This window comes from Symphodus melops (assembly GCF_947650265.1).
Source record: "Symphodus melops genome assembly, chromosome: 19".
In the NCBI taxonomy this organism is placed as follows: domain Eukaryota; kingdom Metazoa; phylum Chordata; class Actinopteri; order Labriformes; family Labridae; genus Symphodus; species Symphodus melops.
This window is the reverse complement of record NC_136709.1, coordinates 5551857-5576128: the sequence shown is the minus strand read 5'-3', so window position 1 is coordinate 5576128 and position 24272 is coordinate 5551857. Positions and strand designations below refer to the sequence as shown.

The following is a 24272-nucleotide window of genomic DNA, read 5'->3' as shown; positions in this document are numbered from 1 at the left end:
TCAACAAGTCCTTGCCCACCTTCAGCCAACGGCAGGTAGAGAGCAGCTGCCCTGATCCAGTGGCAGCCAGACCAGAAGAAGTCCACGATGGTTTTCTGGATGTCCTCCAGCAGGTCCCTCGGTGGAGTCAGCGCAGCGAGCCGGTGCCAAAGAGTCGAGGCGACCAAGTTATTAGCAACCAGAACTCTTCCCCTATACGACAACTGGGGTAGCAGGTGTTTCCACTTAGACAACCAAGTGCACACTTTCTCCTTTACTCCCTCCCAGTTCTTTTTCTGAAAACCCTCAGTGCCCAAAAACACTCCCAACACCTTCAACCCCTCCCTCCTCCACTCAAGACCACCAGGCAGACCGGGCACAGCCTGGTCCCTCCACTGTCCAAGCAACAGAGCCTCGCTCTTTGCCCAGTTCACCCGTGCAGACGTTGCCCTCTCGAAAAGGGACAGGGTGTCCTGCAGACACCGAACATCCCCCTGGCTGGAGACAATAACATTAACATCATCCGCATAAGCAGAGACCGTAGGGGGACGCTCAATGACGCAGGACCCGGGCAAAGAGAGCCCGCTGAGTCGGCCCCTCAGCCTGTGCAGCAGGGGCTCAATGGCCAAGCTGTACAGCTGGCCGGAGACAGGACAACCCTGTCTGATCCCCCGCTGCACAGGGACTGGCCGGCTCAGCCCTGCCCCCATCTTCACCAAACACTGTGCACCCTCATACAACAAACCCAGCCAAGACATAAACCCGTCACCAAAACCAAACGCCCTCAGTGCAGAAAACAAATATGAATGATCCACCCTGTCAAATGCCTTCTCCTGGTCAAGAGATAAAATCCCACAGTCAACATCATACACAGAACACAAATCAACAACATCCCTGACAAGAAAGATGTTGTCCATCATGGAGCGGTCAGGTACACAATAAGTCTGATCTGTGTGAATGATACTTCCCAGGAAGTCCTTCAGTCTGTTGGACAAAGTCCTGGACAGGATCTTATAGTCAGTGCAGAGGAGAGCGACTGGCCTCCAGTTCTTCAGGAGAGCCAGGTCTCCTTTCTTTGGCAGCAGGGAGAGTACTGCCCTCTGACAGGACCCAGGCAGAGCTCCTGTGCTCAGACACTCTAAAAACACGCCATGAAGGTCGGCTCCAACAATGTTCCAGAACTTTTTAAAAAAGTCAGCAGATAATCCGTCAATACCAGGCGCTTTGCCCAATGCCATCTGACCCACAGCAGCTGTTAGCTCCTCCAGAGTCAGCCTCGCAATCCAGAGCAGCTTGTTCCTCTGGGCTGAGCTGAGGAAGACCCTCCAGAAGCTCCCTCTGACACTCCATGTCACAGGGTTCAGAACCGAAGAGGTCCGCGTAAAAGCCCATGGCGTGACCCCTCATCTCCACTGGATCAGTCGTCACTCCGCCCCCTGGAAGCTTGAGGCAGGACATCAGCTTCCTCTGAGCCACTGACCTCTCCAGGTTAAAAAAGAAGGAGCTCGGAGCGTCCATGTCCTTCAGCTGGAGGAAGCGTGACCTGACCAGGGCTCCTTTCACCCTCTCCTGCAGGAAGGCGCTCAGCTCCATCTTCTTCTCCTGCAGACGAGGACCATGGTTGGGATCAGGACCCTGATGCAGCCCCTCCTCAATGTCTGTGATTTCTCTCTCGAGGTCTCTTACTGCAGCTTTCAGTCGAGCAGACGAGTGAGACTAGTACTGCTGGCAGAACACTCGGATCTGGGCCTTCCCGACCTCCCACCACAGCTTCAGGGAACCAAAGTCTGTTTTTTTTTTCTGCCACTGTTCCCAGAAAGTTTTAAAACTCTGGCAGAAGAAGCTGTCCTTTATCAGTTTATTATTAAAATGCCAGCAGGATTTAACCCTTTCCCCTGGAGACAGGATTAGCTGGATGCTAACCAGATGGTGGTCCGAGAAACCCACAGGGCTGATGATGCAGTGAACCAGTTTGGGGTTGAGGGTTTTGGAGATGTAGATCCGGTCTAGTCTGGCTGCTCGGACTGTGTTGTTGATGACCCTGATCCATGTGTACTGTCTAGTCTGTGAATGTTTGACCCTGAATGTGTCTAACAGATGGAAGTGAGAGATGACAGAGCAGAGTGAGTGTGATGACTGTGGATGTGGTTCCTCTCCTATCCGGTCTACAGTGAAGTCTAGAGTGCAGTTAAAATCCCCCCCTATGATAATCTGGTCCTGATGGTAGACCATCAGCTCCCTCTTTAACAGGGAGTAAAACGCTCCTCTATCAGCTCCAACATTAGGAGCATACACATTAACAAAACAGAACACAGAGTCCTGTATCTGAGCCCGGACCAGCAGCAGCCGGCCCTGGACCAGCAGCAGCCGGCCCTGAACCAGCTCCCTGCAGGACAACACCTGAACATTAGCAGAGGCTTTAAAGAGCACAGCTACACCTGCACTGAAGTTTGTGCCATGACTCAGGTGATATGAGCCCTCCCACCATAAAGCCCAGTCTGTGTCATCAGACTGAACAGTGTGCGTCTCCTGGAGAAACATCACGTCTAACCTCTTCTGACGACAGACTTCAGATATGAGCGCCCTCTTCTGTCTGTCCCGCCCACCATTAATGTTTAAAGAGCCGATATTAAGGTTCTGCATGAGGAGGGCCGAGAAGAGAGACAGACACCAAAGAACAGAACAGTGTGATGAAAGTGACACCTTGTGATCCATGATCATTTTACTTTTTAGGTTTCTGAACAGTTTTCCTTTTACTCTTCCTCAGAGCAGTCTGCTGCTTTGAGAGACGGAAACGTTTCTGTTTGTCTAAAATGTCATACCCTACCTGTTTTTTCAGAGTGTTGACGGTCTCCATGAACTTCTCTGTATCACTGAAATAATCGCTCACTTTAACATACTTCTTGTTAAAAGTTGAGTCCATGAACTGATTTATTTCCTGCACAGAGTAAAGATCCTCTGATTCAGTTTCATAATCCTCCTCCATGTCGTCTCCCTCACATGAAGCCTGGCTGTTCACTACATCACATTCACTCTTACCTGTCCCACTAGAGGAAGCTTCTTCCTCCTCATTCACACCTGTCTTTGCTTTTCTCTGAACAGCAGCAGACTGAGAGCTACTCAGATTTACTGCAGCTTCAGAGCCCTGCTGCTTCTCAGCCTGTGTGTCCCTCTCTGGCTCTTTATTTTCATTAACTGACTTCTGATTACAAGAAACAATACCTACCTCTACAAAATCAACACCTGACGCAGGAGAAACACCTGACGCACCAGACGCAGGAGAAAAACCTGACGTGTCAGCAACGCCAGACGCGTCAGCAGCGCCAGACGCGTCAGCAGCGCCAGACGCGTCGGCCGCGGAAAAGACAGTAGGCGCACCAGACGCATCAACCGCGAGAGAAACGCCAGACGCGGGGTCTGCAGCAGCAGCCGCGCCGCTTGCCGCAGCCGCGCCGCTGGCCGCAGCAGCCGCATCAGCCGCAGCAGCAGCCGCGCCGCTGGCCGCAGCAGCCGCGGGGTCCGCAGCAGAAACACCAACAGTGCCGGCGGCGTCAGCCGCCCCGCGCTGTCTATGTGGACAGGCGAAACGCTTGTGACCCACGTCTCCACACTCAAAACATTTCATCTGACCTGAGCTGGCGTAAACCATGTATGACGCGTCCCCGTGTTTGACTCTGAAGGAGACCTCCAGAGTCTGTGAGGGGGCGTCTAAAAACATGAAGACCTGTCTCCTCAGAGACTGAACATGCTTCAGTTTAGGATCTTTACATCCTAAACTCACTGATTTTAAACCACTGGCGAACTTACCAAAACGCCGGAGCTCGTTCTCTAACAGCTCGTTCGGTATGAACGGCGGAACACCGGATACGGTGATCCGCGTTGAGGGAACAGAGAGGGGAGATACCTGGACAAACAAATCCCTGATAAACACGCCGCTCTCGATCAGCTGGTGCACCTGAGGCTCCGTTTTTAAAAACACCACCACAGCTTTGTTCATCCGGGATGCAAAGCTCAACTTGTCATGTCCTACCTGCTCCCCGACAGACAGCAACACCTCCTCCACGCTCACCGAGCCGTCCGGAGGGACTATCCGGACACCGTGCCGGATAGTCGGAGGTGGCGTCTCCGCGGACGCCATTCCTCCCGAAAACACGGAACAATCCGCTGACGATCTGTCCGTCACACAGTTAAACTCACTAATACGAAAATACACTTACCTGATCATGGAGAGAAACTAAGAAACATACAGGTGAATTCAAGCGACATTTGTTTCTCTGCTGGGAGGCAAGACATTCATTTGTATAATTTTTACTCAAAGCACACAATTAACTCGGAGCATTTTCTCTAACAACATTTAAAGCAGGGTTGGTAATTTTCTCCAGATATACTTTTGTCTGACTTAGTCTTGACTAACTTAGTCTTGGACATATTAGTCTTTAATTTCTTGTTTATATGTTTAGCTTATTGTTATTATTTAATGTCTAAATTGTACTGAGAGAGCACTGTCTATCGAAGTTAAGTTTCTTCACATACCTGGCCAATAAAGCTGATTCTAAATACTGCATCAAGGTACCAATTTAATGAACTAATCACATCTCCCTGCTTGTTATCTACCCCCTTGCGTGCGAGCCCACACTCAAAGAGCATCACCGATGACAGAGTATATTCTGTGAGATTACTTTCTGTTGAATGAGACAACATAGTTTCTACACAATACAGGCGATGAGCTGAAGTCACGTTCTGGAGCAACAGTGCATGTAAGTGAGGGGTGGGTGAAGACGGAGCACTGAGGGAGTGCAACTTTCACAATCATGCTAGTTTTCGAAAATGACCAACACTGCCTTTAACATTTACTACTTACATTGCAGATCTGCTGGAAAAGAGTAGCAATGAGGCCCCTCTGCTACTTATTTATTTATGAAAAGGCTCCCTCTTACACATTCAGAAACATCCTGACTTCAAAGGATTTACTTACACTCAGAAGCATTGAGAAATTAAAATTGACCTTTCTCGCTATATCAGGGTCAAACCCTCATTGAAATTTTTATGCCGTCACAAATCTGCATAAAACATTTACTACAGGACAATTTACACACAGTCGTTTGAATAAAACACACTTGTGATAAACGCTGTGCATTTATCGACCTTTACAACAACCAGGGCTGTTTGAGGGGTAGCATAGCCCCCACCTTGTAATCTTACGGGCCACTTCAGGTGTAACCCCAAACTTCCTAAGTATGATTTGTCATTTGCCTTACCAAAGGTGTGATTTATGTTAAAATCCACTATTTGGTCTGTGTTGCAAAAGCTAGTAGTAATTAAACTTGAGCTTTTATAGGTATACAGTTTTTTAGTCTTCTGACTACTCAAGCGATTTTACGCGGCAGGTCACATCTACATATTCATACAATGATTTGGCCATCATAATTAACTAATCCCATTCATACACATGGAACATGTAGCTGCTGGAAATGGGGATTGAACAGCCAACAACCCACAGTTTAGGAGACAACAAACTCTACCAACTGATTCACAGGCAGCTCGTCTTCAGTGTGTAGAGGTGTGTTTGCTTTTCATATAAATTGTTATATTGTGATTTTGAATGTACATATTCTCCCCCCTGAACTGCTACCTTATCTTGGTTGGGGAGTACCTGAATGATCCTAGGAGCTATGTTGTCGGGGGCTTTATGCCCCCAGCAGGGTCACCCAAGACAAACGGGTCCAAGGTGACTGGTCAGACTAAAAGCAGTCCATAAAAGCAGTTCATGAACCCCTCTGAAAAAAAGAAGAAACCCCAAGGACCGTGACGTCACCAGCATGGCAGAGCCGGGGCCCCACCCTGGAGCCAGGCCTAGGGTTAGCGGGCGCAGGAGAGTCCCTGGTGGCTGGGCCTTTGCCTGTGAAGTTGAGAGGTACTGGCTAGATATAGTCGGGCTCACCTCCACGCACTGCTTGGGCTCTGGAACCCAGTTCCTTGAGAGGGGCTGGACTTTTCACTTCTATGGAGTTGCCCACAGTGAGAGGTGTGTCACAAGGTGTTGGCGTTTACCCCGGTGAATGAGAGTGTCGCGTCCCTACACCTTCGGGTAGGGGACAGGTCTTTCACTGTCGTCTCGGCCTACAGTCCAAACAGCAGTGGGGAGTACCCGGCCTTCTTGGAGTCCATGGGACGGGTGCTGGACAGTGCTCCGACTGAGGACTCCATTGTTCTACTGGGGGACTCCAACGCTCACGTGGGCAAAGACAGTGAGACTTGGAGGGGGGAGATTGGGATGAATGGCCTCCCTGATCTGAACCAGAGCGGTGTTCTGTCATTGGACTTCTGTGGCAGTCACAGTTTGTCCATAACAAACACCATGTTCGAGCACAGGGATGTCCATAAGTGCACATGGCACCAAGACTCCCTAGGCCGGAGGTCGATGATAGACTGATGATAGGTTGTGTCATCTGACCTCCAGCCTTGTGTCTCGGACACTCGGATGAAGAGAGGGGCTTGTCAACTGATCACCACCTAGTGGTGAGTTGGATGCGCTGGCAAGGGAAGCTGATCAGACATGGCAGGCCCAAATGTGTAGTGAGGGTCTCCGGCTCACTATACAACCTCCAGGCGAGCTTCTCACAGATCCTGGGGAAGGCTGGAGACATTGAGTCTGAATGGACCATGTTCCCTACCTCCATTGTCAAAGCACCTGCTCTGAGCTGTGGTTGCAGGGTCCCTGGTGCCTGTCATGGCGGCAATCCCCAAATCCGATGGTGGACACCGGAAGTAAGGGAGGCCATCAAGCTGAAGAAGGAGTCCTATCGGGTGTTGCTAGTGCATAGGACTCCTGAGGCAGCTAACAGGTACCGGCAGGCGAGGCTTTCTGCAGCCCGGGCTGTTGTGGAGGCAAAAACCTGGGCCTGGGAGGAGTTTAGGGAGGCCATGGAGGAGGACTTTCGGACGGCCTCGAGGAAATTCTGGCAGACTGTCTGTTGCCTCAGGAGGGGGAAGCAGTGCTTCACCAACACTGTTTACAGTGGAGGTGGGGAGCTGCTGACCTCAACTGGGGATGTAGTCAGGCAGAGGAAGGAATACTTGAAGGATTTCCTCAATCCCACAGTCACGTCTTCCACTGAGGAAGCAGAGGCTGAGTTCTCAGAGGTAGACTCGTCCATCACCCAAGCCGAAGTCACCGAGGTGGTTGGCAAGCTCCTTGGTGGCTAGGCACCAGGGGTGGTTGAGATTCACCCTGAGTGTCTTGAGTCTCTGGATGTGGATGGTTAACATGTCTCTGTAACATCGTGTGGAGGTCGGGGGTGGTGGTCCCTCTTTCAAGAAGCGGGATTGGAGGGGGTGTCACAACTATCGGGGAATTCCACTCCTCAGCCTCCCTGGGAAGGTCTATTCTAGGGTACTGGAGAGGAGGATCCGGCCATTAGTTGAACCTCTGATCCAAAAGGAACAAAACGGTTTTCTGGAGAAGGCGTTCGACCGTGTACCCCGTGGCATCCTGTGGTGGGTGTTCTGAGAGTAGGGGGTCCGGGCCCTTTTGCTAAGGGTGGTCCGGTCCCTGTATGACCAGAGCAGGAGTCTGGTTCGCATTGCCGGCAATAAGTTGGACCTGTTCCCGGTGCGCGTTTGCCTCTGACAGAGCTGCCCTTTGTCACCGATTCGCTTCATAACTTTTATGGCCAGAATTTCAAAGTGCAGCCAGGGGCCAGAGGGCTTCCGGTTCAGGGACCACAAGATCTCGTCTCTGCTTTTTGCAGATGATGTGGTCTTGTTGGTTCCATTGAACATGGACCTTCAGCACGCACTGGGGCGGTTCGCTACCGAGTGTGAGGCAGCTGGGATGAGGATGACCACCTCTAAATCTGAGGCCATGGTCCTCGACCGGAAAAGGTGGCTTGCCCTCTCCGGGTTGGTGGGGAGTCCTTGCCCCAGGGGGAGGAGTTCAAGTATCTCAGGGTCTTGTTCATGAGTGAGGGGGAAATGGAGCGTGAGATTGACAGACGGATCGGTGCAGCATCCGCATTCACACAGTCGCTGTATCAGCCCGTCGTGGTGAAGAAGGAGCTAAGCCGGAAGGCGAAGATCTAATTTTACCGGTCGATCTTCGTTCCTACCCTTACATATGGTCATGAGCTTTGGGTCATGACCGACAGAACGAGATCCAGGATACAAGTGGCCGAAATACAAGCGGCCGAAATGGGCTTCCTCCATAGGGTGGCTGGGCGCAACCTTAGAGATAGGGTGAGGAGCTCAGTCACCAGGGAGGAGCTCGGCCCACGGTACCTCTCTGAATACCTGCACATCAACTCACCCACCCGCACTCTCAGGTCTTCTTCTTCCCTTTAATTGTCCGCTCCACCTTCACGCCTGTCCACCATGGGGTCCAGAGCCTTCAGTTGATCTGCCTCCCACCTCTGGAATTCCCGCCCACCATACTTCCGCAACATCGACTCTCTCTCCATTTTTAAATCTCATCTCAAAACCCATTTTTTTGTCTGTTCATTCCCTTCCAGTCTCATCAATCCACTATATCTTTTAATTTGTCTTTTTAAACTTAACTTTATCAATATAATTGTAACTTTGTTTTTTTTTTAATCTTTGCTTAATAAGGTGACTTTGAGAGTATTGAAAGGCGCCTTTACTTCACCCATTTACATGAAGCTGTGTATCATTAGAAACATGGTAGTAGTGTTGAATGGTCGTCTATCCAACCCTCATTTTTCCCTGAGACGAGAAAAATGTGTTTTTCTTTGCTTGAAAGTTTTCTTCATGTGATGCAAAAAGCGTCATATTGCATTACATGAATTCACATATTTTTCTCGTCTCAGGGCAAAATGAGTTTTGGATTCATGACCATTCAACACTACTACCATGTTTCTAATGATACAAAGCTTCATGCAAATGGGTGAAGTATCCCTTTAAATAAAATGCATTATTATTAATTACACTATTACCTAACCATTCACAGTCTGCCAATGAGGTTAGAGAATTAAACAGGGCACTGAAACCGATCTAGCTAAAGTAATCAATGCCCTAAAAAATCAACTAAAATGCAAACAAACTCCAATTATACAGCATTGGTTCAAGGAAATACAAAATCGCAAAATGCACCAAACCATACCCACACTTTAAACAGCACATACCAATGCAATACACATTGCACATAAAGATAGGGATAGAATCATAGCTACAAACAAATACAGGTATGTGCACACAGCTGCACACTTTTTTCCACAAATTGCATTCATTCAGAGCCAATAATATGAGCTGTCAAAGAAACAGGCAGACAGGGATTTATGTGTCCAGCCATGAACCAACACACAAGAACAGTAACGGTAACAATTTACCACAAACACACTCCAACCAAAATTCATGGACCATTTCACAGGATCTGGCTGTCATCTATGAGGAGTGCCTGTGTTGTGCTACAATGGTAAATATCAGAGGAAATTAATTGTCCCGCCATGACAATCTGGCCACCTGTCTCCCACTGCAGAACCTGAAAGGAATAAATCAAATAATGGGACAGCGAATATATTGGAAATAAATGAAAGCCTGTTACAATTAGGAATCAAATGGTAGAGAATGTTGTTGTAAAATTGAAAAATGGGGAATTTAAATGTGTAAACCTGTTGCAAATACCAGGAAAATACCGAACAACAAGGAAGGGTCCATCAGAAAAGGCCATCAGAATGCCATGGTTAAAAGAAATACCTTGCAGGCTCTGCCTGGCTGTGTTTATCCACTTAAAGTAACACTTTCTCACTTTCCATTTGTTTACCTCACCAACCCTTGTGACCCCTTCTCTACCAGCTCCCAAGGGGTTTTAATCATAGATTGTATAAATTATGGACATAGTCTCACTGTTGTCACCCATGGGATGGCATTTTGAAGATGCTATATTGGTAACGCTGACTCTACCTAACTTTAGTTCTATTCTTAGAATAACAGACGTGGACTTCAGGCTGGTCTTTAGCCCCCTGGCAAGAGCTTAAACATGCCCACCACATGACTCTGAAAAACTCCAATTCTCAAGATAGTTTGTTTGCTGTATTTTGTCCTGTCCAACCCAGTTAGTTGTCCTACCTCAGCGTCACTGACACTGACAATGTCGCCTCTTGCACTTGTGTGCTGGGTTCAGTGTGGTCGACTTCAGTTTCTGCTGTGCTGCTCAATGTTTTCCCTGTGCTTTTCTTTGCAAAAATGCAAAAAAAAGAAAAGTTAATTGTTATATTTGCTTCCCTTCGCTGTTCATCACAGCTTTGTTTGTCAGCCATTTGAAGTGTACAACCTAAAGAGAGACTCCCATATAAGAGACTCAAGTACAGTGGTACTCGTACCAAAGTTACAAAATGAATTACTTCCGTTGAAATCCGTTATAATATTAGCTTGCAATAAGCGAGTCCCAGGTGATTTAAATAAATCACAGGTAACTAAAAACATAGAGGTAAAAGAAAGTAAACAAATACCAATGCAGTTCCAGCTTTATGCAGTTCCAGCTTTATGCTGGATTTCTCTTTCTGTTGCCTGAGAGTTCCCAAGAGCTTATCTGGAACAGACTTTATCACCCTGCTGCAGTCACAGAGATGCAACTGGCTCCCCTGAGACCCAAAAATGTCAACATTTTTGAAGAAAACTATATTCTGTGGCTCTGAAGCTGCAGCTCGTGGTCTATTTATCACAAATTTGGTCTGTTTTGCAAAGGGATTTCTTTGTAGTGTCTTTGCATGCAAATGGTTTCTCAAATGTATTAGGTTCTAAAAAACACAAGACATGTTCAACACCTTAAACTACTCATTTGTCCCCCCAATTCCTGTGAGGTGAAACCAAAAACAGGATTATACACAGGCTTATAAATTCTACCACCAGGAGGAAATATTAAGTACAGGCTGCACACAGCAATAGCATGGTAGCTTTGCATCGCAGTTCCAGCTTCCTTATAGACTGGTATAGTTTTGAGTCCTAAAACCAGTTAGTTAGTTAGCACCATGAGTTCCTAACTCTAAAAGTCAATAGGGCTTGAATGGGTTTGTGGTTAGACGCCTAGAATAAGGTCTGTGGTTAACACAAGCTGAAGAGAAAAACTACGTTATTTAAGACCTTACTTGTGAATTTCAAGGTTTTTACGCAAACTTTAAACGGTGGTTGCTAACAAGTTGCTAACTGAAACTACATTGGTTGTCACGTCATCACGCCGGGAATTCTTTTCCTAATCCTTCTTACAGCCTCTAGTCATGTTTTTCAGTGTTCTTGCAAATATTAGGTTAATAAACAACTTATTTTACTTCTCTCGGCTGCATTAACTCTTCAAACTTCATATAAATGATGTTCATCTGTTAAGATTATCCCGCTGAGCAAAAAAGCTATGCATCAGAAACATGTTTGACACAGAGCTTCTTTTCTGCAATGATCCAATGCAAAAGTCCCATAGGCGAATTTTTGTAGGAACCACTGGCGCCATTTTTTCGGGTTGGCCTACAAAGATACGTCATTACTACACCAGTCTATTAAGCAGTTTTGATGGAACATTCCAGTGTATCCACAGCAAAGATAAACATGTCATGGCGGCCACGGTGACAATACCCTGTTACAACTAGGAAATGAATGATTGTTGTGATACCAATTTTTTAACCTGTGTGTTGATGTATGTCTATGTGTTGCTGTGTGTCTTTCAAATGGACATTGAGTCTTCCAATAAATGATAATAATTATTATTATTATATGTTTTGTCCATTTCAATTAATCAAGCTATGTTAGTGTAAAAATTCAAAATAGTGTATCTTTAGATAGAGCAGAAGAAATTAAAGGCACTTTCCTCAGCGGCCAAAGGTACATTTGACGATAAAACATCATGTTTTGCAGTTTTTCACAAAGAGACTTCTAAAAGCTAACAAAGCCCATCAAAGCAGGACAAGAAACAAGCTGATTATAGATATTGGAGACCAAAGGTGCACAAAGTTGTTCACCTTCATGCAAACCCATAGAGACTAATAATTTACAAATGACAAATCAACAGATCAGATTTTTTCTTTACTGTAGTTTAGTTAAGAAGTAAAGTTGTTTAATTTGTTTTGTCCTACTATAGTTTCTGGCCAATAATACGCTTTGTACACATCTGCAATAAGTAACGCACAATGGCGGAATGGGAAAGTAATTCTGCCCCTGATCCACCAACAGAGCAAGCAGCAGAGATATAATTGATGGGAGATGGTGGACATGCGTATTGTCAGAGCTACAGAACAGCACAGTGTGTATGTGAAGCTTCTGATGTGCCTACAACTGTGTAGTTACAATGCTATAACACAATTAAAAATCACCAAATGGGAAACCAAGGCCTTTGTGAATGAAAAGGCATTGGTTGGTTGGTTGGTAAGTTAGGTACTGTAGTTAAGTTGTTGTTGCAGAATTGCACTTTTAGTTAGAACTGAAATATAAAACAATAGGCATTTAGAGTGACCAAAAATACTTATTAACTATTATTCCCTGTGTGAGGTTGAAGTAACGCATCTAAATCTCCAACCTTAATGCTGTAGCACTGTTTGTACAAACCATAAAAATCAGCTGACAATTGTTCTGCTGCCTTCTCTCTCCATTGTTCTCCTTGTGTACTTCATAGTGAAATGGTGGAGTCCAGAGTTTCCTCTGATATTGTGGCACTGTGTTCCTAACTTTCATCAGGAATCTCCCTGAATAAGACAGAGTTCTGATCCATCCTTCGCTGTCTTCATCACGGGGTCATGCACTTCTTTGATTGTTGTCAGCAGAGTGGATAACACAAGGCGCTTGTCCTTGAATCAAGACATATGGAGATACTGTACGAAAAGAACAAAGGGGCACACAGAGGGTAACAAAAAGAAGGTACCCCAGACACATGATTAAAATCCAATGTTTACAATTGGGAAAACAATTCCCCCCCAAAAATAATTAAAAATCAAAGCAGCATATCTACACCGCATTGCATTCATCAAGGTTGAGCAATCAAACAGATGAGCCAATACTATTTTGAGTACAATTCATTCATGTACTGAATAACATGAATCACAGATGAAAGTAATCAAAAATACACACTGAATTGTACTGGCGAACTGTTGAATAGGAACATAGATTTTCACTGAACCTCAGAGTTGTATTCTCAGGAGTATAAATTAACTCCCTCACATCAAATAAGCCCACCATGAGAACAAGCTTTAATATTCAGTGACTGGCATGCATTCTGAAATGATACATTGTCTATACCAACACAGTTAATCTCTATGTTTTTAGTTACCTGTGATTTATTTAAATCACCTGGGACTCGCTTATTGCAAGCTAATATTATAACGGATTTCAACGGAAGTAATTCATTTTGTAACTTTGGTACGAGTACCACTGTACTTGAGTCTCTTATATGGGAGTCTCTCTTTAGGTTGTACACTTCAAATGGCTGACAAACAAAGCTGTGATGAACAGCGAAGGGAAGCAAATATGACAATTAACTTTTCTTTTTTTTGCATTTTTGCAAAGAAAAGCACAGGGAAAACATTGAGCAGCACAGCAGAAACTGAAGTCGACCACACTGAACCCAGCACACAAGTGCAAGAGGCGACATTGTCAGTGTCAGTGACGCTTCAGCACCCACCAGCAACACATGACACAAAACAGTATGGAAATATGACTCTCGTCACATCCAATTTGGATTCATTAGTGGAACAGAGAATGAGCCCAGGCTGCAGCGTGTGGTATGCACTCAATAATAAATAATATTCATATCAGGAATAAAATGTCCTCCTGTGTAAACTGTACAGTATGAAATAGACCTACGCTACTGTATTTCAATGCTATGGTGGTTCTTGGAGAGCCGAATGTATTCTGTGGTTTTAATCATTGCAAAAAACAAACACTGCTCTAAATGACCGATAAAGGAAACCAGACACTCTGATAGACACTTTTTAATATTCATCTTGTGATTTAAAATACTTTTGCAGTGTCAGACGAGGTGACAGTACACTGCAAAAAAAAAGCCTATAGAGGTTGCAGCTTTGTCTCTGCTCTTACATTATTTAATAGTGTGCTGTTTGCTCTTTTTCTGTTTCCATCTCTCCTTGCTCTCTGCTACTGTAACACTTTAAATGTATCTGTTGAGGGTTAAATAAAGGTTCATCTTATCTTATCAGGGTTTACATTTTTTAAAATGACTAATCACAAAGAGGTATTTCTAACTGGTCATAAGACGCAAGATTTTTGTCATTACGCTACCCATGTGTACCTGATGAAATCAACATATAGATAAGAAGTACTAGATTGGCCATTGTCCACTACACTTAGAAATACAAGATGAATCACTGTGCTTTTATTTAACCAGAATTGTTTATGTCCATTCTGGCCATGAAAACTCAGGCCCTATTTAACCCATTTCCTGTTCCATGGTAGAGAAACAGAAATGACAAATATAAATGCTTTCTTCATCTTTACATTGCTTTCCTCTCTCTCTCTCTCTCTCTCTCTCTCTCTCTCTCTCTCTCTCTAATGACGAGCATGAACGGTAATGATAAATGGAGTATGTCACTGTTGGTAGTTCTCTCCAGCCTCAATTTTTCTACCCCTGGACCTTCTCCCTAACGCCACACTCTGTGTCCCATGATGATGAGTGATGGAGTAGACCAGTGCTGATTCCACTCTTCTGCTCCGTCACTCATTAGTATCCCCTCCCTACTTTGTGTCTCCAGCTCCCTCACCATATGATGGATGGGTCAGGGCAGAGTGGCTGCTTGCTAATCAATCTGTCTGTCAATAAAACCTGAAACTGCTCTCAGCAGTGAGGTGAATACACCGCTTAGTGTCGGCCTGATGGTGTATTACTGTGCATGGGGATGGGAACAATAGGACCAAATGTATTCATCTTAGAAATCCTGAAAGGTGCATAACTTTCTCATTTTATGAAAACAATTTCTGTGACGTATTGTTTCCAGATTCGAAGAGTTGAATGGGCACCAACATCCATAAAGGATTAATAAAGGTTTATCTTTACTTTTATTATCTTATGTTATCTTAAATATCCACTCACTGGTGCCTAGTGTTTAGTGTTTGCGGTGGCTGTGGTCCTCCAAGCAGGCGCCCCGGGTTCAAATCTCACATGTTCCCCACTCTCTCTTTCTCCCTGAGTTCTGAGTCTATCCACTGTCCTTAATATAACTAAAGGCACACAATGCCCCAAATGAAGAAGAAACTACAAGAAATATCCACTCATTCTTTTGCCACACATTTTCAAAAGATTGTTTGAAGAGACTGTCTCTAACTGACCTTTGACCACAAAGATGACTACGTGCTTGAGTTGAAAATCCAAACATCTATTCAATGCCAGTCCAGAGGATACAGATATTCATTTCTCGTTGTCTAAAACAAAAATGCATGACCAAACAGTAACTAAACAAATAACGTCAGTATTTTAGCATAATTATAATTAGACATATTAACATGTTGGAGTAAGAGATTAAGCCTTTGTAACACATTTCTGTCTGAAGACTTTTAAACCATAATTTATGTTTTATAATAGACAAAAAACAAATCTCAGTCTTGAAAAATGAAAGCCACGTTTCCTTTCTTTTTCAGTGTCAAAGTGCTCTGATATTGAAGAGGTGCATGAATGACACAATCAATACGCACATTGTAGTCCAGCCTCAGTCTGTCAACAATACCTAATGGAAATCTTTTCTTTCTTTGTCTGTTATAAATTAAAACTCATGACAGCCATTGAACATGAAATTCTTTCAAGTTCGTAGAAAGAAAGAAGGAACTGCTGCACAATAATGAACTCTGGGATGAATGCCGAGTAACAGGAGTGGCTGGAAGGCTATTGGGGAACAATGGGAGAGCTCTCGGGCAGCATGTCCTTGGTGGATGAACTTTCACTACGGCTTCATGATCTCCTTTCCTGTAGATTTATAGGATAGCTGTCCTGCACTCTTTCAGTGTCGGCATCACTTCAGTGTGATTTATTGGCATGAATAAATCAATTGGTTGTGTGCATTTTTAAGAAAAGATAATGAAGTAGGAATTTATCTAACAGAAACAGAGAAGAATAAAAATGGAGGTCCAACGTGTGCTCAGTGGTTGTTCCTCTAGTATTGATCAGCTCCATTTACAGGGTTAGACTTGGGCCTTAAATTACTATGTTATATATTGTTTGTTTTTAATCCTGCTTGTAAGGTGTCCTTGGATTTTTTGAGAGGTGCCCATAAATAAAATGCATTATTATTATTACTAAATAAAGGAGGTCATTCTAATGGTGAAGTTGGCCATTTTTTGGACAGCCTCTTTGCAGGCACAGTCACCACCACACACACAGTACAGTATGGAGGCCCATACATGATGAATGAGTGGCATTCCTGCTTATCACCATATTAAATAACTTCTCTCAACACCCACAGTTATCACTGACCCCCTAGCACCCATTGCATCTCTGCAGCACACTTACGGCAGTCGTCTCTAATAGACAAACATCCTGCTGAAGTATAATTTCCTCATGGACATAGCTTATAATAAACAAAGCAGTGAGGATGGATTCATTTAATAAAGTGATGACCGGAGATATTTATATTACACAGCATCAATGTGTTGACAGATAATACAGTCTGCAGTGTTATTAACACACACATTGAGTTATATTATGACTAGTGATCGAATGAAGGTGTTTCTTTGCTCTCAAGGTCAGTGTGTAAATGGCTCTCGTCACCTCTCTTCTCTTTCTCAGACGTGGTTTTAAAGTAATTAAAAGAATAACAAGAAAATAATGCCTGACAGGAAGTCATTTCCTAGTGTTCAACATCAAAGACAGTTAGGCTGTAAACATGTTTTTACCTATCAGTGGGCGTCATAGTCCATGGCACGTGAAAAGTGGTGTTTGCGTTTGTATTACAGAGAGAGTGCTTCAAAGTGACTGGAGGGCATGGTGTCAGCTAAAAACAAAAACAAAAGTCTTCTGTTGTTAGGCTTCTTTGGCTTTATCTGACATAATGATCAGGCATCTTTGATTATGAGAGGCTATAAACAACCCTGTCATGCACACCTCAGTGTGTGAGCCTCTCTGGAAAGGCTTTGTTTGGCCTGCTGTATTACTCTGCAGGAAGCCAGCATGGATAACTTGCTGGACAACAGATGGAAGCTGAAGGTATCAAAATGATGAATGAATGAAAAGTGGATGGAATACTGTGTATGCTGATTGTAATTGTTCTATTTGTATGGTGTTTGCACTCGCGGGGGATTATGGGTTCAGTGAGGTTTTCGATCTTTAAGATGTGTTTTTCACCTGTACCTCATTAGGCGTGTAGACTGTGTGTATGTGTGTGTGTGTGTGTGTGTGTGCGTGCATGCGTTTGTGTGTCCAGCTTGCTCTATGGGTAGCAGTATGTTGGTGCAATGAACATCTGACTATTCTGTTTTTGTTTTCCTCCTTCATTGTGCATCTTACGCCTATAGACAAACAAAAGGGATAGGAAAATTACTGCAGAATACTTAAGGTAATATTTTGCCTTTGTTGTTTTTATGTTCCCGTACCTGTATTCCAATGAGTTTTAATTTATTTTCTCTTAAATTATTTCTTTCTATGTACATTATGCTGCCAGGGGGTTCTCAATCAAAACAACAACAAAAGGATGAAGTTGAGGCTGGCAGGGAATCATGGGATTGATTCTCTCTGCTACTTCCCACCCAAAATGAAAAGGAATTCTGAGTGGACTGTAGACACCACAAACAGGTAAAACAGACCAGAAGCAGAGGATATGTTTAACTAAAATGTTTGACATGACATGGTTGTTCCATTGTATACTATAAACGTGTCATCTTTGTCATGGCAGATCTGTAATGTTGGGAATAAGTCAGCCAATGTAAGTAGTCAACAAATAAAAAAATAAAAACAAAAAAACAAATTTAGTCAATTTTGATTTCATTGTGATATTTTTGTATAAAGTTTTTTACATGTTACGCCTTTAAAGGGATACATCACCCGTTGAAACCAGAATCTGTATTGACATTTGGTCATTTATGTAGTAGAAATGTGAAATACATTTTGAAGTTGGTGCCTTCTTGACCGAGAAAAGGCAGAAAAAGTGTCTATTTGGCTCATGTGGATAAAATACAACAACTCCCAGAATGCACAGCACCTCAGGCCACTCCCACTGAAGCTGAGCGCTCTATTTAAGTCTAAACAGCAAACAGTTTCCTTTTATTCTGAGTTTTTTTGCAGAAGGAATTGGCATCTTAGTTATTCCTGGCAGCAAATGCACGCTAGGTCTGTGTCCATAGTCGGCTCGGGTGTCACCCAACACTGTACATTTAATTTCATTGTACAGTCAAATTCTTTTCACCTCAAACACTGAACCAAATACAGAGTATATAGTAAATAAAACAGAGGGATTTGATAGAAATGTATTTACAACATAAACATAGCCAAATGTATTCATCAGGTTTGGTTTCAAAAGAAAAAAAATATTTCAATATTGATGTTTTAGTCATTTCCTATGGCGTTCACTTATTTCATGACACCCGATTAAAGGTTAAACAAACAAAGAAACAAGGAAAGGAGGTTGAGTGAAAAGGGATAGGAAAAGTGGGAAAAGATAAGAGGAAAATGTAGGAAACAAACAGCAGGGGTAGGGAAATGTAGAAACAGAGAGAATGCATAACAGAATCATAGAAAGTCAAATTAAAAGGATTAGACAGCTCATTCCACCTTAAATCCCTAATCACCTCCTCCCACGGTGGATTTGGTTGCCACAGCAATGTTTACATGACCCCATATCCTGTTGAAGCCAAAACAGGCATGGCCCACATTATGCTAAATCCCTCATTTACCTAGCATAATCCCTTACAGACAAACACTCTGCTACCTGAGCGTCCTATGGGGTGATAAGACGTTCACTGATGGAGAGGACAACTAAGACACCTTTTATGATGGAGTGGAAATTAACATCACAAAAGTGCACAAATCTGCTCCCAAATGCTACTGTCATAACGAAGGTTACTTTAGTGTTTTGATTAAAGCAAACAGAAGCAGTGTTTTAGCAACCTCACAGCTGTTTACTTCTCCTTTCAGATCATAAAGTCTGTAATATTGCTGGAGATAATCACACACATGCTCGTGAGACAAACAGATGCAAAGAAGAGCTCCCTGTCCTCAAGTAAACATCGGTTCATTTCTTTATACATTCAAATTTAGTTTTTAATTGAACCGACGACTGAGAGATGTCAAGCTTTTTTTCCCCAATGCTACCTGTCATCTTTGTATTGTAGTTGCTAATGTTTGTTGAAAAAGTGTTTACTGTGTACTTGACTTCACAAAGGAAAGATTGAAGAGACTCAGATGGCTTAAGTTGAAGTTGTTTATGTGACTCTTGAGGAGAAATGACATTAACAGCAAGCATGTCTTGCTCTGACAAAAAAAATCCTATTGTCTTTTTATTCCTTGCAAATATATTCATTAATTAAATTCAATGAAAGACAACTTTATTTGTCCCTGGGGGGCAATTCAAGGAATTTTAATGTTTGTGGTTTTATTTTGTAGTTCTAGTCCCCACTATTTCTTGTCTCGTTCTACATGCTTTCTTTGTCTAGTTTTCCTCCATTTTGATTGTCTTCAGCTGTGTCGTTAGCCTCACCTGTGTGTGACACACAGGGGACGCAAGCAGCACTAGGGAATAAGAAGTGAAAAATACCTAAAAATATAACCAAAACCATGACATCTTTTTTGTCAGTTCAAATGTCTTCCTAATTATGTACATGTGTTTTCTTCGAGGATGGGTTTTCTTTTTTGAAAGTGTCAAAGCACAAGTGGTCTTCAGTGTTGTCTCTCTGCATTTCCCTCCTGTCTTGATTACTCTGATTGTGTTCACCTGTCTAATTAGTCTCACCTGTGCCTGATTACCCCAGGTCCATTTAGTCTCTGGGTGCATTCGGATTGTCCATCTGATCTACTTTCACTAGCCGCTACAGCTGTCAAGGAACTGCTTCTTTCAACTGAGGAAGATCTCCAAACTCAGAAACATGGTTTCGCAGAATGATTTGGAGCTCATTATCCACGCTTTTGTGTCTTTGCGTTTAGACTATTGTAACAGTTTGTTTTCCTGTCTAAACAAGAACGAGCTCTCTAAACTCCAATTAATTAAAAATTCTGCAGCAAGAATTCTGACCCGCACAAATAGGAGGACCCACATGTTTTGACAATCCAACTACATTTTCACAAGGTGACGTCATAATAATGTGATGGCGACGGAGGTTAGTGATGCAAGTCTGCCGTAGTGGAACTACAGTTTTTAGAAAATGGACAACAAAAAGCTCATCTAAAAATGTTTCCCATGTGCCTTCTTACCATTGAAATAATCCTAAAAACCACAGGGTGTGAATAAAAATAAAAGGTAGGCTTTATTAGATACCAGGAAACTTCACTTTGATGGTTTTAACAAATCAACCTCACGTTCAGAGTTCACCTCAATAAAAAGAAATGTAATAAATACAAAGGCTGTAACTAATTATAAGTCAAATCAATATGCAGATTGTCTCCATATTTCTCCTCTGACAGACAGTTTTCATGAACGCTCCGATATGGGTCGGATGCGTGAGTCACTTTAAAAGTTGCGGCACTTTCTTATCGCCTTTTATAAAGGATGGTCCAGTGTTTCCTATGCTAAAGGAGGTTGTAAAGGAAGCATTGAGCTACCTTTCCTTAATTTTAAGAGAATTCGAACGGATCTTATCATGGCCGCCACTTGACTGCTTCCGGGGTTAAGGAAAAAATGCTAGTGAAAGTGGATAGGAGGGACAATCCGAACGCACCCTCTCTGTTCCTTCCCTCATGTTAATAATCATAGTGCATTTTATTGAAGGCGCCTCTCAAAACTCTCAAGGTCACTGTACAAAGCAAAGAGATATATATAAAAGCAAAGTTACAATTACATCAATAAAATTAATATTAAAAAGACAAATTACAGGATGTAGTGGATTTATAAAAACTGGGGAGAAAAGAAGGAAATGATCAGACAGAATATGCCAGTTTAAAAAGATGTTTTGAGATGGGATTTAACTATGGAGAGAGAGTCGTGAGTGTCATGTGTAGTCAGTTTATAGCCAGTTGTTTGTTTCCCTCTGCTCCCTGGATTTACTTTGTTTTCTCTGCTTGGTTTTCTGGACGTTTTGGATTTATTTGAGTAAGTTTTGTTTTTGCCTTTTTGTTTAAAAAAACATACACACTCCTGAAAATGTCTAGATAACTTCAGGAGGACTGCCCCATATAATCCCCTGACCTGGCTGTTCACTTAAACACCTCACAGAGGAAGGCCTTGGTAAGGTGCATGTGTGAACAATTTCTCATTTAGGAGTTGGTGACAGGGCTGATTATGGGTCTGTCGGGGTCTTTGCCAAAAATCAATTGAGCAACCCTCCAACCTACATTCGTCACCATTATGTCTGCCAGTGTGCCATATATATTAATTTCCCTTTTTTGATTTTCATTGACACATGTTGGTTTTCACTGCAGTAATGTAACTGACACTTAGCAGGGCAACTAGACTTTGTTCTGTCAGATGGGACCCCCTTTGGGAGGTTTTCTACTGTGGCAATGTGTTCAGCGGCATGGTATAGTGAATGCTATAGAATAACAGGAGTGCGATAAAATAATATGTTGTAATAAGACAATTACTACTAAAAAAAAAACCCAATAGAATTAAAGATTTTGTTTGGGTGCAAATGACGAATGCATGTGTTCTGTGCTGATATGAAATGATGCTGTATGTAGACCGTCTGTAGAGCAGACCTTTGTGTTGTACCATTTTTGTGATGTGCTATACTGTGTGTGTGACTGTGATTTTCTCTTGTGTCCAAAACAAATGTCTCCTAAGAGAGACAATAAAAAAGCAACTAACTAATTGTATACTAGTACCTTTCGAAACCTTTTGTGTGCTCGGGCCCTAATTATGATACAACTTGAATAGCCTGATTGAGAGGCAGGAGTCAGTTTGCATCACAACACGCTGAACCTTAGCAGCGACAATGCAGGGTACGAGAGGTCTGGGCAACACATGAACGTTATCAGTCTCACATGACAGGGGTTGTAAAGAGAGGCTGGATAGCAGAGTGAGAGGGGCCATTAACTCAGCTGACATGAGAAGTATGATGTCTGAATGAGCCTGATGCCCGACTGGTAAACTCTTTCAACTCAGCCAACAGTCAGATTCAAAGGCTTTTGCCTCAGGGCTTGTGATTGTGCATTGATAACTAAGAGGTAAAATTTCTCACCTCTGGGTGACTCCTAAAGGCTAGAACAGAGTGATCCCTGCACACATTATTCATGTTCCCTCTCCTGGACATGTTTCTTAAATTGAACAACATTCTATTGAGAAATAACAACATATGGTTTAACTAATTGGGAGGACGCTGAATGTTTGTTGAAATCATTTTAAGGGTGCACATTACTTATTTTCCTTCTTTAGTAGTTTAGTTCACTTCTCTGATTGCTTGTTTGACGTCTGTATTGACAACAGGCTTGTGAGCACCCTTGAACTGAACATATTGTAAGATTTGGATTAGGTTTCATCTTCATTGTGTGCGTGCTGTAACATATTTAAGATTCCTTTTATATGGAAACCAAACCAGCTTCTGTTACTGTCCTCAAATGAACACGTTTGCACTTAATGACCGCGTTGATTTTGACAATGATTGTTTTTGTTTGATAGTGATGATATTGAGGATGGTTTTGATGCTGATTAGAAGTCTCAAGAACAGCTGTGGATGTTGTGCTGCCTCGGCTATTTGTTTTGCTCTTACTGACGATGGTCCCTCTCTAAATCCTCTCCCAAAAGAAAATGAAAACAGAAAGAGATAGATGCAGATGGTCCATCAGACACTTGGTATAATGCATTCAATGTTTGATGGGCTATTAACAAGTGAATGTGTAAAGACAGGGAAGGTTATATCAACAACTTGATATTTATTGGATGTTATGAGACTTTTAACAAATTTTCCCTGTAGTAAGAATCTAGATTATCAAAATCTATGAATAATTGAAGCCCTTATTTATGTGTCTCCTGGCTGTGATGACAGCTAGGAGACACATCAGGTTGAGAGACTGCACAGATTAGACACGAGTCACAAAATGAGGAGAGAAAGAGGAAACAAAGGTGTGAATAAAATGGTGCAGTCAGACACAGTCAATTATCTATGGCACACCACTTTAGAAAGAGAAACAGGACGTTGGGTGAGAAGAAAGCTGTGATTGTGAGTAAAGCATTCAATAGGTTGCAGGTCTGAATTCTTAAACAGTGAACTCACCAAGTTTCATCATCTGCATTTTTAGCTTTCGGTGACACGATTAGCAGTGAGAATTACTTGCATGAGCCAACCAAAGCTGTCAAAAGGGTTACTCTGACACTTACATGTGTTCACTCCTCTTTAAAAATGTTTCCATGGAGTTTAAAACTGCAGCTATTTTGAGGACGCCGATGTCGCAGTTGCACTGTGCGCGTCCCCGTGTATTGAGCCCCAGTCCTCGCGCAGCCAGCCCGGGTGTGCGTCCAGCCTGTGGCGGTCTTTCCCGCATGTCTCTCCCCACACTCTCTCCCCACTGTCCTCCACTATAATAAAGGCTATAAAACGCCCCAAAATAAATCTTTTTAAAAAAAAAAAAAAAAACTGCAGCTATTTTAAAATGTTTTTTAAAAAGATACTAAATAGGCTTCAATGTCTTACGCTAAAGAATAATGTCTTTAATTATAACTTTTCAAACGCAAAATAATATGGAACTTGACTCACAAAATTCTTTTACTCATATTGTAAGTAACCTCCTCTGTCACTCTACTGAGGCTTCCCTTTAAGTATGTGAACCTCTGATTGGAGCTTGACCGATTCATTGGCCACCTGACAAATTCAGACGATATCAGCTGTGACTATCGATAGTTTTATAGAAGATAATCACTGATATTACTCACCAGTCAAAAAGCATTTCATTTGAGTTTCATTGTATGTACTGAAAGTTCTCTTTCTGGCTGTCACTGGCAAAGTTTGTTAGTTGGATTACAACAAGCATTATCACTCTCCAGAGTGTCAAGCACTGATGCACGTGCATACACAGTTAATTTCCAGTTTAATGACTATCTTGTCTTCTCAATATACTTTTGTGTTTGATAACATAATCTATCTATCTCTACAGATTGAACATAGATATTCGAAATATATTGATTAATAAATTGATATCTGATATTGTCTCTCCCCAATGTTGATGATGGCATCAGCCCCAAAATTCCTGTATCTGAGTATACACTGTAACTCTGAGGAAA

At 42.8% G+C, this 24272-nt stretch overlaps 1 protein-coding gene across 1 annotated transcript in view; it reads right to left on the bottom strand.

Moving 5' to 3' along the window:
• Positions 1 to 2336: 2336 nt before the first annotated feature.
• LOC306841016 (uncharacterized protein) overlaps positions 2337 to 24272 on the bottom strand; it is a 51939-nt gene continuing 30003 nt past the window's right edge. The window contains exon 2 of the mRNA XM_079370625.1: positions 2337 to 3664. Coding sequence (XP_079226751.1) covers positions 2702 to 3664 — 963 coding nt within the window. The 3' untranslated portion in view covers positions 2337 to 2701. The remainder of the gene's footprint in view (positions 3665 to 24272) is intronic.